General features: G+C 42.0%; 1 protein-coding gene across 2 annotated transcripts; it reads left to right on the top strand.

The window, feature by feature from the left end:
• The first annotated feature begins 347 nt into the window (after positions 1 to 347).
• LOC105036087 (probable protein arginine N-methyltransferase 3) lies at positions 348 to 7,979 on the top strand. Of its 2 annotated transcripts, none has more exons than XM_010911828.4 (7): positions 348 to 709; positions 1,722 to 2,273; positions 2,450 to 2,547; positions 5,986 to 6,064; positions 6,140 to 6,400; positions 6,486 to 6,653; positions 7,263 to 7,979. In XM_010911828.4, exons 1-7 carry the CDS (start codon positions 449 to 451, stop codon positions 7,710 to 7,712), a joined length of 1,869 nt encoding a protein of 622 aa, XP_010910130.1. In that variant the 5' UTR covers positions 348 to 448; the 3' UTR covers positions 7,713 to 7,979. The 2 variants fall into 2 exon arrangements, with proteins under 2 accessions (XP_010910130.1, XP_010910129.1); XM_010911827.4 differs by having other exon boundaries at positions 348 to 721.
• The last annotated feature ends 7,862 nt before the right edge of the window (positions 7,980 to 15,841 follow it).

The raw sequence follows: 15,841 nt of genomic DNA, 5'->3' as shown, positions 1-15,841 counted from the left end.
ATCTGGTTCCTTCACAATCGATTACGCTCTCCCATCTATAAAAGAGACTCCTCAGATACTCTGCTAAAATCCCATTCGAGTACTCTATTTCTGTTGAAGTAGAGTACTGACTGGAGCGTCGGAGGGTCTTGTCGGAGCACCCCCAACTTCGATTTAGACTTTTCTTGTAGGTTCCGACGGCAGTCGTAATCCTTTGACTTTAGCTTCTTCGACATCGATGGAATTCTGCACCAACACATTTCATTAACATACTTGTTTTCATATTCATTAATTAATTCATCTGATTAAAATAAAAAAAAAAAATTGGATAAAACTCTACAAGCCTACAATGCCTGAACGGCCGAGACCATAGTCACCAGACCGCTCTGTTTTGGCTGGCTCGGCCCTTTTTTTGTCTCGTCTCTCCCTCGCGTCCAGGGTTTAGGGTTGTAGCAAAGCGAGAGTCGGCATGGAGACCAAAGCAGCAACACCGAAACTAGAAGAAGAAGAAGAAGAAGAAGAAGAAGAAGAAGAGATCGAAGGATGGGACGCATGGCAGTCAGACGAGGATAACTCGATTGCCGAATTCCTATGCTTGTTCTGCAGCTTGAGATTTGATTCCACCGAGACTCTGTTTAATCACTGCAGTTCCGATCACGCCTTCGATTTTCACGGCATCGTCAGAGATTTAGGGTTGAAGTTCTATGGTTCCTTCAAGCTCATCAACTATGTGAGATCTCAGGTGTTGTGTGTTTAATCCATTAGAATATTTAGGAGATTTGTTTCTAGAAGGATATTTGATGTGATTTGTCCCAAAATTTGAATTTTCGGGTGATTTGGTTGTTTTTTTCGTTTTTATTCTTTTATTACTCGTGGTTTTATGTAAAGTTTGATTTTTGACTGGTTTAGTTGCTTTATTCGTTCTTATTCTTTTATAGCTTGTGATTTTATGTAACCAAAGTTTGGATTTTTCCTTGGTTTAGTTGCATTATCCGTTTTTATTCTTTTTTCTTACATGTGCTTTTATGCCAAGGATTAGCTTTTCTGTGATTTATTGCTTTCTTTTTTTTTTTGTTTTTATTATTTATTACTTATGTCATGTAATTGATTTTGGATGGTGAAGTAACTGAAATTTGATCTCTTTTTACCGGCTCTATGTAGTATATTGATGTTTTTTAAACTTTCGGGAGAGTTGATGCAGCTTGGTTAAGGAACTCTCATTGTTAATTACACATGCCCCATAAACAGAGTTACATAGTGGCGTTGAGTCTGGTACTTGCAATATTGTCTCTAAGGTACCTTGTGAGAATCCTGTGCATATATATGGTTGGATTCTCGTTGTCTGTTTCTAAGATTGGGGGGAATCCATATCTTTTTGATGTCGTCCTTTGTTATAATGCTTCTTCAAAATGTAGTTGTGTCTTTGGTTGACCTATTAGTTAGTGATACATATATACATACTGTAATAGTGTAGTTGTGTCTTTGGTTCACCTATTACTTAGTGATACAATGTACCATAGCTTCGGAGGGGTTACTCTTCAAAATCCACTTCTTAAAGCAAGCCTCTGTGCATTCTTTAAGAAAATTCTTTATCTGATGAAATATTTGATTCAAGTCTAACAACAGGTTGCATGGTGATTTTATGATACTAAGAAGCTTAGCGCAAAAAAGAAAGAGATAACATAGAATATTGAAAAGAAAATTAGGATGCTGATTATTCTCCTATTCTTGTTCATTACCAGGTTGTGAAGAACAAATGTTGGAGTTGTGGTCTCACCTTTGAGTGCAGTAAAGATCTTCAGAACCATTTGCATGCAGCAGTTAGTTATGAGAAGGGTGGGAAATTTCTTTGGGAAGATGATGTATATCTAAAACCATTTATGGCAGATGATCCACTTCTGCATAGTTTTGCTGCTGATGAGGATGATGAAGATTATAATGTATTGATAGATAAAGAGGAGCTTATGAGGGAGCTGGTTAGCAATGAAGATTTTGGTGAACTTTGCAATGATAGTCAGGAAATCTTAAAGGATAGCAGCTCTGAGCTTAATATTGTTCAGAACATCGGAAATAAGCAGGACCATGCAGAGAATATGGCCTGTCATTTTGATAAAATGAAGACCAATGGCATTCTTATGGAAGAGAACTTCAGGCCATTTCACCAAAGGAGGAAAGATAAGCAGCTAAGATTTTCTGTTGCTAATGTTACTGCAAGGGAAATTAAGGATGTAAATGAAAACTATTTTGGAGCTTATGGTTCCTTCGGCATTCATAGAGAGATGCTTAGTGACAAGGTATATGATGTTTGAAAATATTTACACCATTTAATGTGGATCACTATATATGTAGAGTACTTTTATGTGAAACTCGTTGCATCAGGAATTCATGAGTCCATGTACATATATATATTTTTTAAATTGTATTCTGTATTGTAGTTTGGAAATTAACTTATTGTATATCAACTGTTCAGGTGAGAATGGATGCTTATAGAGGAGCACTTTTAAAGAATCCTTGTCTCATGAATCAAGCAACTGTTTTGGATGTAGGTTGTGGCACAGGAATATTGAGGTAAAATTGAATTGCTTTTCTTAGTTTGTTGGTGATATTGCAACCCTGATTCAAAATTGGATGGTGGAAAGTGTAATTATGTAATTGCATGTGCAAATATGAAATACATCTCTTTGAATTTTTATAACTTGCAAGTGCAGGTTGATGACCCAGTTGCTTACTAATATATCATTTTCTTAGTTTGTTGGGATATTGCAGCCTTGATTTATTGGATGGTGAAAAATTGTAATTATGTAATTGCTTGTGCAAATGTGAAATGCCGAACTCTTTGAAATTTTATAAGTTGCAAGTGCAGGTTGATGACCCAATTGCTTAGTAACATGTCCTTTTCTAAGCTCAGTGATTCTTCTCCATTGTATGGAAAATATCCTAAATGTTTGTTTTTTTTGTTATTATCTAAAATATTGTTGATAAAAATGCTACACTAGACCTAATAGGTTTCATTAACACACTGCTTCCTATGTATGTTGTCATTGTACATCTGTACTCCAAATTTTAAGTCATTAAGTCAAAAATATTATTAGATAATTATAAGTGGTAATTTGTCAGTCCTAAATCTGAAATTGTTTACTCACCATTGGGTGGCAATGTCATTTTTCATAACTTTTGAACCATGTAGATATTGGTCTATGTTTCATGAATTGTAAGGAGCACCCAAGCTTGTCATTGCCTAAGAAAGAAACTCATCTATCAAAGACCCAGCCAACAAATTTACTGACGTGTTCTTTTCCTTTTACTTGATCAGCACATGTAAGTCTGTGGTATTCCATTTAAGTGCATTGGGCTACTTAAGAAGCCTATTGGTGGGAAGTGGAAATTGATATGCATCAGAGAGGACCTGAAAGCATAATATGTGGCCTTTTGAGTAAGAGACTAAATTCAAGCCAAGGACTTGCCCAACAAATAGAAGATTTTTGTTAACATTAAAATGTAACTTCTTTGTTAGACTAAATATCAAGTTTACTTCTTTTTTCTAGAAACTTATTGGTAGAAAACCTCTAGGATTACTACAAGTGATTTTTTTTCCTTATAAAAGTTTTTTTAAAAAAACATAGAAATACTGTTGGGAAACAAGTTCTAGATAAAATATTTCATTAAATATTCAAGTCAGTGCAAGCATATGTGAGCCTAAACCAAAAGTATATCCATAAAATTGCAGGAATATTTTCAGGTTATATGGAATTGCAAAATTATGTTGATGATGAAAATTAAGTAGTTAGCAGTAGAAGGCATGGTTGTTATAATTCACATACGACAGATGCATATACCTATGAAATATTGGTGACATCTCATTATCACTCTTCCCCATGGGAATCAGGTGGGTAATGACCATTATAATTGCTATCGTGACATTGTCCATCAAGGTATCTGTGAAATGATATTTATGTGCATGCCCATAGATAAATGGGAGTTTGTTTATGGGGGATTCTAATTATTTATGGCCTTTTGTACCCATAGTTATTATGGATGTGTCCACCAATACCGAGCAAGGGTATCTGTTAGTGCTTCCAAAACTATACTACTTAAGTAATTTGCTTCCTCTCTGCGACATAGGGGAGTACTGGGAATACTGTCATTTTGTATTGCTCAACTATTTCAAGAGCATCTTTAGTCTTATGATTAAATTATAGGAACTGCTCAACTATTTGAAGGGCATCTTTATGTTATGATTAACTTATAGGGCACCATAATAGTATATACAACACTACATATCCATTGTAACACCCATTATCACCATGAAGATTATTGTCGTTGATGTTGATTTTTGTGATTGTTATCAATATTTAAACCAACCTTTGCAACTAATCACTGTATTCCTTTTACTTGACATATTGGTACATCATCGACATCATTAATATCATCTAATTATCACTTAATTTGCCTATGTTGCACATGTACTTCTCTTGCAGTCACCTAATGTTTGAATTGCTCTCAGACCTGAATTTTGGTCCAGTGGGCTTGTCTTAGCTAGGCACATTAGTGTCTTGCTTCCACCCCCACAGATGGATGAAGTAAACCTATTGTAGACATTTATTTATTTTGTTATTTGTTTCAAGTCTTTATAAACTTATGTTTTCAATGAAATTCATACTCAGGTTCATGCACATTACGTTGCAATTAATCAAAGATGTTTAGGATTTGTTGAATTTTCAGACTCGTGTGTTTCATGATGGTTCATAAATACTGACATTTTAAATATGCAGCACCATTGTCTACACTACTTAACATCAACTCATCTGGGGTAATTACAGAAATTGCCCTTCTCCATGCTTCTATAATTGGTTCTTGTGTGCAACGATCTCTTCTTTTCCTTCTTTCGTGCACTCTTCCTCAGGTTTGCTTTTTCAGATATGTCCACAACTCCATATGCTTCAACAAATTTTGCATATGCTTCAACAAATTTTGCCTGTTTATTGTATCTTAGAAGTCATATTTCCCATGGTCTGTTCAGAATCATCCAGCCAGCTTCCTTCTTTCTGGCAACACTCTTTATTCAGTACCTTTTTCAAAGGTCCTTTTCTGTTTATGCAAATTTGCATAAAAGTATACCAATATGACTTGATCAGAATTGTTTTTCTTCTTCACCTCAGCTGTGGCATGCATCAAAAAATAGAGGATTCTAATATATTTGGAAATGGTCTGCAACTGCTTATCTGCTGACTTCTCTAGCTTGTTTGTATCGAAGTTGAATACTTGAATGATGATAATCACCAATAAGCAAGTTAAACTTACAAAACAAGCTCAAGTGGAAAAGCAGAATTAACTCAAAATTGCACTGGTGTGCATGTCAAAGTTAGCCCCTATTTCTCTAAATGCAAAAGCTGTTGGGTGACAGCCTAAACTGGTTTTGGTTCTCCATGTCATGCTTTGCTATTCTACTTATTTCTGCAAGGACAGTCTGTCTGTAACGTGGTTCAATTCATTTCTATTTAGGTAACTCAAATATGTGTTTGAGAAACTGATTAATTTTATCTGTCATTAGTTTGCTGTTTGAAAAAGATATATTGTTGTTACTCAACAAAACAAGTGATTTATGATTGTATGTTTTAACCTGATGGCAACATGATTCAAGTTGATTAGTGAATTTGATTTTTGAACCCAGAAGGAAACATTAACATAGTCAACAATTCTCAACTCTTTGTTTTTAGCTTTGGAGAATCCTTACTGATATCAATGCTTTTTTTACTTAACCTATATGGTGGTCCTTGTACTTTTCATTGTTAGATTATGCAATTGACACTTACACTTGATTCATCCTGTACCCATTAATTTTTGCATAAACTGAATTTGCCTATTGAATCAACATATCCCTAGGCATTTTGCTACTGAGTAAGGGACATTTACTTAGGAAGTAAACATTTTTCCCTATCACATGAAATAGCTATTCGTGTCTTGTAGAACAACTATACATCTTATTTACTTAATGTCTTGTTGTAGCCTTTTTGCAGCTCAAGCTGGGGCTTCAAGAGTAATTGCTGTTGAAGCAAGTGCAAAGATGGCTTCTGTGGCTACCCAGGTAATAATTCCATTAACTTGATTATTTAAAAATTTAGTTATTATTTTTATTTACATGGACTTATAATGAACACAGATTGTGAAAGATAATGGTCTTCTGTCAGAGGGGACAGAGAAAGGTGATGAAAAACAGTGTTTGGGAAAAATAAAAGTAGTGCGATGCATGGTTGAAGAGCTTGACCAACATATACAAGTTCCACCTCATAGCATTGATGTGTTAGTGAGCGAGTGGATGGGCTATTGCCTATTATATGAATCGATGCTCAGTTCAGTTCTTTATGCCCGTGATCATTGGTTGAAACCTGGTGGGGCAATTCTTCCAGATACTGCAACCATTGTAAGGCCACTAAATTCTATTATTTTTAACCTTTTGTGTACTTTCAAGCCACTTGAGCTATTATCTTGTATGATTTATCTTTTAGTTCGTGGCTGGATTTGGAAGAGGTGGAACCAGCATTCCATTTTGGGAAAATGTGTATGGTTTCAATATGTCTTGCGTTGGCAAGGAAGTTGTAGAGGATGCTTCTCGTGTTCCGATTGTTGATATAGTCGATGATCAAGATATCATCACAGCGTCAGCTGTACTCCAGGTAACTCACCCTCTTTCATATAATACTGTTCAAAGTTATCATGTGAAGGAGAAAATGTTTCTTGATGGTATTTCTGTGCCAGATCCTATTTTCTAACTTCTTTTTTTCTTGCATTAAATTTAAACAATTTATTCTGCATGGCCTGCAAGACCATATGGGAAGATATTTGCAATATAAACTGTATGTTGATTTGAACCATTTTCCTTGTAATGTTTGTCAATCTAGGTTGACACGTTGGTGCAGTGTCAAGGTCTTGTAATAACTGGGATCTTTACCCAATATGGTTCTTTCTGATCTCGTAGCCCTATCTCCTGTTCACTCTGATTTTCAGGCCATATCCGCCATTAGTTCAATCTTTCTAACCACTTTTATTGAGGCTTTCAGAGGTTTCCTGGTCTTCCCATATTGTAACTGAGATATTGGAGCCTCTTCTACTCTTACTTCTTGCACATACCTTTCTGATAAACTTCACAAACACAATAAGAGCAGAAATGAAATCATTTTCCAGTTTTTCAAGCTTCCATGTTGTTCCTCAGAACTCATTAATTTGTGGAGTGTGTAAACTAGAGGTGAACATGACCGTACTCTTGTCATTATTTTCGGTTTCAGTCATTTGACTTGGCGACCATGAAGCCAGATGACATGGATTTCACTGCAAGCTTCGAGTTGAAGCTGAGATCTGACTTTCAAGGTGATTCAACGGCTTCAACTTTGGGGATATGGTGTTATGGAATTGTTCTGTGGTTCGAGACAGGTTTCACCAGCAGATTCTGTAAAGAGATGCCCACAGTCCTCTCCACATCACCTTATTCTCCAGGAACTCACTGGTCTCAAACCATCTTGACGTTCCGTGAACCAATTGTGATGCAATCAGATAAATCTATCCCTAACTTAGCTGCATCTGTTGGCACTGAGGGGCGTCCTGCAGTGAGGATTAGGTCCCGCATTAGCATTGTCCGCTCTTCAGCACACCGCAGCATAGACATTTCCATGGAGACAACAGGGATTAGCTCGGATGGCCAAAAATGCAGCTGGCCAGTCCAAATCTTTAATTTGTGAGAGGATCCTATAGATCCATGTGAATGTTCCAGCTTGACAGTTTTTTGTATCTGAAGCTGGTGTATTTTGGCCTCATTACATATTTGTTGCTGTCATGTTATGAACCTATCATTTTGGAATTCCTAAATTGGATTCCTTGGGTTTTTAAGTTTATCAGGGTCTACGATAAATGAACCTGAAAGGACAGGTGCGTTGGGTGATTTTAAATATACAAACAGGAAATTCTGAGGAGGAATGTAATGCAATTTTTCCTTTCTTGTTGCTTCAGTCTTGTTAAATTTTATAGATTAGTTCATCAGTCAAACTTGAAAAAATTGATACATACTTCCGAAGTTTAGATGACTTCTCATGGATTCAGCTCGTGAAAGAATTGATCAGAATGTAATATAGAAGCGTGCATATGAATGTGATCACATAGAAGCTTGCATCTGCCGGTGCATCAAGAATCCTTGGTTTGAAGAAACGTTTTTCCATCTTTCCATTGGACTGGCTTCTTTTCCAAGGCATAATGTCTATAAATTTTAACTCTTATTTCCAGATTCATGCATCAACCACTGCACCACAAGGTAAATTTTCCACATGACGTCCAGCGTTGCTGTGATGAGGTCTAGGTTGAATACTTCGGGAAGCAGCATCTTTGTGCATCATATCCCTCATGCAGTAGCAAAACTGTGCATGGAAGTGCGCGCACTGAAAGACGATGTAATCAAAATTTAAATTGTCTTGACTTTATCATAAACATTTGTCAAATTATATTATTAAGTGTTTTGTTCCAATAATAAATCTAGAAATGGAGCTGATCATTAGATCGAGAATAGGAATGATTTCGAGGAGGATTATTAACGATTTCACATCTACATCTCTTTATTATGATCAGTGGTCAAGCTTGAGGATTATCACTTGCTTTCGTGCATTAAACAAGACCCTCCGATCCCATTTTTTCTACCAAAAAAAAAAAAACAAGACCCTCCATAGATATTTTTTATTAATATTTTAACTAAATATTTTCACGAGATTAAATTTGATGATGAAAGTGCAGGACACGTGGACATGTGGAAGTTGTCTTAATTCTCTGAGCATGTCTTGCTTGAAGGCATAAATTAGTTTGGTTACAGTTGTAACAGAGGTCCAAGTCAGCGTTCGCACCGATAAATGGTGTTTAGGACCAGGTCCAGAACATCAAGGTGGTCAGGGAGAATCACACCGTGAACAAATGGAAGGATTTAAACTAATAAACTGGTGAATAATATTTTAAATCTAAAAATTAATCTACTGATCTGAGTGGTTTGATAACGAATTAGTTAACTCTTGCGCCAATATAAACATAATATAAAATTAATTTATTTAATTGCATCATTTGAATTTTTAGATTTCTTCATCATTTTAAATCTTTTTCATATTCCTACGAAGAGATCTCAGTAAGACTTGGTGTTTACGTACACCCCTTAAATTATGGCCCTTATGTGTTGTATGTTTAATAACATGAACTTACTTTACTTTCAAAAAAAAAAAAAAAAAAAAAAGAAGAAAAGAAAGAACATGAACTTACTTACCGGTCATTATTTAATTACTATTATCTTATGATGGCCTTTACATGTGACACGGCCAATATTATTTAGCGGTTGTACTCAGCACATAAATAAAAATGTTTTCAAATTCAAAATTAATTTAGTGTTAAAGTTTTCCCTTAATCTACATGTGAATCTGGTATCTAAAGTATAATCGATTGTGAAATAAAAATCATTGAAGAAAATTACAAGAATAATCGATTATCAACATAATAAATAAAAACTTTCAAATCATCACCAAACTTTTTGATGATTCTTCCGTCACCTAGCACTGGAAATTGAGCTGTTCTTCCCTCCAAGAGGTAAACAAGACAGAGATAAAGTACTGAAAACCATAAGCTTAAGTACTCAACATGATCTTGAGCAATCTTTATTATTATTGGGAGTAGAGGATCGTGTGGTGATCATAAGAATTAAGTTTCCTACTTAAATTAGGATGTTTCTATGGTAGATCAGCCGATTTACTGGACTAATCACTTTTAGAGGGAAAGGAAGCAAGACGAACCTCTACTATAATTACTCAAATGCTTTGGTTACAACTGACCTTTGCTAAAATACACGGGTTTCCTAGTTGATAATTTACAATCGAAACTTTGTCATGCCAACAAGTATGCATGTGTGTGTGCATAAAGAGAGTAATAGAGAGAGAGCGGGAGAGAGTTGGGGGAAGAGTGGAGCAATAAGTGGATTTGGATGCTATGAAACAATAATGAAGGTACAAGGAAGATGGGAGAGAGGTGGTTTGGTTTGATAAAGATTGTGTTAGGAAGGTACAAAACATGTAAATAACTAATGTAAAACAAAATAGCAGTGAGTATGTTAGTAGAAATTGATTTAAGATGAACAAGGAATAGCTTCTCATGAAAAAGTTGAGGGGGAGAGAAAGAGGAATCTTCTAGATTCTTAAAAATTTTGCATGGATTATGTGGAGTTCTTTTGATATTTTGATTCAATTAATCAAAACTATCCTCAAAACATCTTCTAAGCATGTTCTGTTTGCAGCTTGAATTGGTGATGAGATACCCAGTTTCCCGTATAATTCCATAAGAATCATGTCCATCTAAACATGTGTGTGTGTGTGTATATATATATATATATATATATATTGTTGGGTGTAAAACCTCTCCCAGCCGAAGTTCGTGTTCGGAGTGACCCCTCGGGGATGCTACAGGCAAACTTCGTCCGGGCTCCTACGGGAGCCGGACTCTGTCTTCTACTCCGACTACAGACAAGCTTCGTCCGAACTCCTACGGGAGCCGGACTCCGTCTCCAACTTCGACTGCAGGCAAAATTCGTCTGGACTCCTACGGGAGCCGAACTTCACCCACAACTCCAATTGCAGGAAGACTTCGACCGGACTCCTACGGGAGCCAGATCTCGTCTCCGACTCCAGCTACAGGCAGACTTCGTCCGGACTCCTACGGGAGCTGGACTTCGTCCCCAACCTCAACCGCTGGAAGGCATCGCCCGGACTCCCACAGGAGCCGGGCTCCGTCCTCGACCTCGACTGCTGGTAAGCTTCGTCCGGACTCCTACGGGAGCCAGACTTCGCCCTCGACTTTGATCGAATGAAGACTCCGTCCGGACTCTTACGGGAGCCAGACTTTGGACTCGTCTCCGACTCCAGCTACAGGCAGACTTCATTCGGACTCCTACGGGAGCTGAACTTCGTCGCCAACCTCAACCGCTGGAAGGCTTCGCCCGGACTCCCACGGGAGTCGGGCTCCGTCCTCGATCTCGACTGCTGGTAAGCTTCGTCCGGACTCCTACGGGAGTCGGATTTCGCTCTCGACTTTGATCGAATGAAGACTCCGTCCAGACTCCTACGGGAGCCGGACTTTGGACTCGTCTCCGACTCCAGCTACAGACAGACTTCGTCCGGACTCCTACGGGAGCCGGACTTCGTCCCCAACCTCAATCGCTGGAAGGCTTCGCCCGAACTCCCACGGGAGCCGGGCTCCGTCCTCGACCTCGACTGCTGGTAAGCTTCGTCCGAACTCCTACGGGAGCCGGACTTCGCCCTCGACTTTGATCGAATGAAGACTCCGTCTGGACTCCTACGGGAGCTGGACTTTGGACTCATCTCCGACTCCAGCTACAGGCAGACTTCGTCCGGACTCCTACGGGAGCCGGACTTCGTCCCCAACCTCAATCGCTGGAAAGCTTCGCCCGGACTCCCACGGGAGCCGGGCTCCGTCCTCGACCTCGACTGCTGGTAAGCTTCGTCCAGACTCCTACGGGAGCCGGACTTTGCCCTCGACTTTGATCGAATGAAGACTTCGTCCGGACTCCTACGGGAGCCGGACTTTGGACTCGTCTCCGACTCCAGCTACAGGTAGACTTCGTCCGGACTCCTACGGGAGCTGGACTTCATCCCCAACTTCGACTACAGGAAGACCTTGTCCGAGCTCCTACAAGAGCCGGACTTCGCTACCGACTCCAGCTACAGACTCCAACCGAACTTCAGCCGACAAGTCTGGACTCCCTGGCAGGCCGTAGTAACGGCCATGATTCTGCTCCACTCCCTGCGGTGGATCCTACGCGGCTCCATTACTCCCTGGCAGGCCGTAGTAACGGCCACGATTCTGCTCCACTCCCTGCGGCAGATCCTACGCGGCTCCATTACTCCCTGGCAGGCCATAGTAACGGCCATGATTCTGCTCCACTCCCTGCGGCGGATCCTACGCGGCTCCATTACTCCCTGGCAGGCCGCAGTAACGGCCACAGCACTGCTCCACTTCCTGCGACGGATACCGCGCGATTCTTCCATCCTATGGCGAGTTGCGACAACGGATGCCGCTCTACTCCCCGCGGCAGACTCCACGTAGCACGCCCCGGTGATAACCACGGGTCCACTCCACTACTCTTCGCAACAAACTCCGCCTGACCCTAGGCAGCCCACGGCCAGACGGTTACAGATATCGCTATCAGTCGGCTGCCCCCTCCACTTATAAAAGGGGGCCCCAGATACGTTATTCTCTAAGCTCTATTTTCTATCCCAAAATTCTGCTAAAATTTTTGTTCGAGCACTCCATTCTTGTTGAGGCAGAGAACTGACTTGAGCGTCGGAGGGTCTTGCCGGAGCAACCCCACCTCCGGTTTAGACTTCCTTTGCAGGTCCCGAAGGCGACCGCAGCTCACTCGACTCCAGCTTCTCCGACGCAAGCAGATTTTTGCACCAACAGGATGGCGCTAGAGGAAGGGTCTTTGTGTCTTCGCAGTACCCTTGTTCTTAAAGGAGCGCTCAACGGGACCTTCTCTGGTCATCTTCTCCGACATTCGCTCCTCCTTCCCCCACTGGATCCTCGCCCGATGCCTTCTCACGAAGCATCCACATGGCAACCTACGGCCTCCGCGGCCAGATCTCAGGCTCCGACCTCGCCTCTGGTGTCCCAGGCTCCACATCCTCCGATAATAGTCACCGGCCTGGGGCAGTCGGACAATTGGCCTCCGACGGATTTCGCCAACACCATCTCGGGAGGATCCCGGCAGGAAGCAACCAACGTACTGGCCGTACCCCCCAAGCGACAAAAGATTGAGGAGCCCATAACCTTTACTGAAGAAGACGCTCAGGGAGTCCAATTCCCTCATAACGATGCGGTTGTGGTTTCCTTGAATATAGCAAACTACGACGTCCGCCGCATTCTTGTCGACAATGAAAGTTCGGCCGATATTTTATTCTATGATGCCTTTTCGAGAATGTCCATCCTTGACAGCCATTTGAGGCCGATTACCTCCCCTCTAGTAGGGTTTACCGACGATGCTATCCTGGTGGAGGGAATGGTGACTTTGACTGTAGTTGCAGGTCGATATCCGAGACAATCCAGGGCTCCGGTGAATTTTCTGGTGGTGAAGGCGCCGTCAGCCTACAACGCAATCCTCGGCCGACCTGGCTTCAATGCTCTCTGAGCCATCGTGTCAACCTATCATTTGAAGTTGAAATTCCCCACCAACCAGAAGATCGAAGAGGTCCGAGGAGACCAAGCCCTGGCCAGACACTGCTACAACATAGCCTTGCAAAGAAGCGACCAATCCGATCCTTGTCCAGTTGATGGGCTGGATGCTCGCGACGACCTCACTGAAGAGAGGGGCGGTCCAATTGAAGATCTGATACCGATCCCTTTGAACGACGGGAATGCAGAGCATGTGGCGATGATCGGCTCCAACCTAGGGGAAGAGGTGCGGATGCATCTCATCGATTTTCTGTGAAAGAATGCGAACGTCTTCGCTTGGGTTCTGACGGACATGTCGGGGATCGACACGAAAGTCATGGAGCACCACTTGGCCGTTGATCCCAAGCATCGACCGACGAAAGAAAAAATCCGGGGTCATGCACCAGAGAGGCAAAAGGCGATAGTCGAGGAAGTGGACAAACTCCTTAAGGCCGGATTCGTTAGGAAAGTCAATTATCCTGATTGAATTTCCAACGTTGTCCTAGTCAAAAAAGCAAACGACAAGTGGAGGATGTGCATAGACTTCAAAAAGCTGAATAAAGCCTGCCTCAAGGACAGCTACCCCCTACCCAGAATTGATCAACTGGTGGACGCGACCTCGGGCCATGAGCTCCTCACCTTCATGGATGCATTTTTCGGCTATAATCAAATCAGGATGGCATCGGAAGACGAAGAAAAGACTGCTTTCATTACTAACCGTGGCCTTTACTGTTACAGGATCATGCCTTTCGGCCTCAAAAATGCAGGCGCAACCTACCAGCGGTTGGTGAACAAAATCTTCAAGGAGCAGATCGGCCGCAATATGGAGGTTTACGTGGACGACATGCTCGTAAAAAGCAAATCTTCCATGAACCACGTCACCGACCTCGAAGAGACCTTCAGTGCCCTTCGAAAATATAAAATGAAGCTAAACCCGACTAAATGTGCTTTCGGAGTGACCTCAGGAAAGTTCCTGGGCTTCATGGTATCGGGGCGCGGAATTGAGGCCAATCCGGAGAAAATTCGCGCCATCCAGGAGATGACCTCCCCAAGGTCGATAAAAGAGGTTCAGCGCCTTACAGGGAGGGTGGCAGCCCTGAATCACTTTGTCGCGAGGTTAGCCGAACGGTGCTTATCCTTTTTCCAAACTCTCAAGCAGCCGAAGAACTTCTGTTGGACCCCTGAGTGCCAACAGGCGTTCGAAGAACTAAGGAGCTACCTCGGCTCACCCCTGCTATTGGCAAAGCCAGAGCCTGGAGAGGAACTATTTTTGTACCTGGCGATCTCTCTCATGGCCCTTGCGGCAGTCCTTGTCAAAGAAGAAGCAAAAGTCCAACGGTCGATCTACTACGTCAGTCGTGCATTGAGAGACGCCGAGACCAAGTATACCAAATTAGAAAAACTGACTTACGCCTTGTTGATTGCAGTCCGGAGGCTCCGACCCTACTTTCAAGGGCACACCGTAATGCTGCTCACCGACCAACCGATCAAGATGATTCTGCACCGGATGGATGCCTCCGGGAGGATGGCAAAATGGACGATTGATCTCACAGAATTCGACATCAATTATCGACCCAGGCCAGCAGTGAAGGTCCAGATATTGGTAGATTTCATAGTGGAGTGTACTATCCCAGAGGAGGTCAAATCTGAACAATGCGAAATTGACGGTCCGAAATCCCGACCGAACTCCCCCAAAGAAGAGGCAGATCCCTCTGGTTGCTTTAGGGCCCTCTACGTGGATGGATCTTCTAATATGTCAGGCGCAGGCGCGGGCCTGATCTTGATCAGTCCAGAGGGAGTCATCGCAGAGTACGCTCTGTGCTTCGAGTTCTCCGCAACAAACAATGGAGCAGAATATGAAGCTCTGATCGCAGGACTGAGGATCACTAAAGAGCTGGGGATAGATCGGCTCCAGGTCCACAGTGACTCTCAACTAGTAGTGGGACAAGTCAATAGAAACTACGAAGTGTGGGAGGACAGCATGGCTAAATACCTTGAAAAGGTAAAGGAGCTCGTCCCCACCTTCAGCAGCTTCAACATCAGACAGATTCCGAGGTTGGAAAATGCCAAGGCCGACCTTCTCTCCAAGCTGGCAACACTGGCTCCAGCCGAATTGCCCAAGGGTGTTCTCTTTGAAGTTCTAAAGTGCCCGAGTACGGAAGAATTGTGGCTCGTGATGGAAATTGACCACGAGCCCAGCTGGATCGACCCACTGATAACCTATCTCAGAGACGGGGTTCTCCCCCAGGACGCAAAAGAGGCTCGGAAGCTCAGAAATCAAGCCTCCCGATACATCCTTTATGAGGGCAAGTTGTATAAGAGATCATACTCTTTGCCCCTTTTGAAATGTCTCCGACCTTCGGAAGCTGACTACGCCTTGTGGGAGGTGCATGAAGGAATCTGCGAAAATCATTTGGGGGCTAGATCTTTATCCCACAAGTTGCTTCGCCAAGGATATTACTGACCGACGATGCATCATGACTCGATTGAATATGTCAGAAAGTATGATCGATGCCAGAGATATGCCAACATCCAGAGACAGCCCGCCACCGAGCTTACACCCTTGAGTGCCCCATGGCCTTTTGCGCAATGGGGGATGGACATCCTTGGACCCTTTCCCGTGGCGTCG

The sequence above is a fragment of the Elaeis guineensis genome, chromosome 1, assembly GCF_000442705.2.
Source record: "Elaeis guineensis isolate ETL-2024a chromosome 1, EG11, whole genome shotgun sequence".
Classification (NCBI taxonomy): Eukaryota; Viridiplantae; Streptophyta; class Magnoliopsida; order Arecales; family Arecaceae; genus Elaeis; species Elaeis guineensis.
Note: the sequence above shows the minus strand (reverse complement) of the source record. Positions and strands in the feature narration are given on the sequence as shown.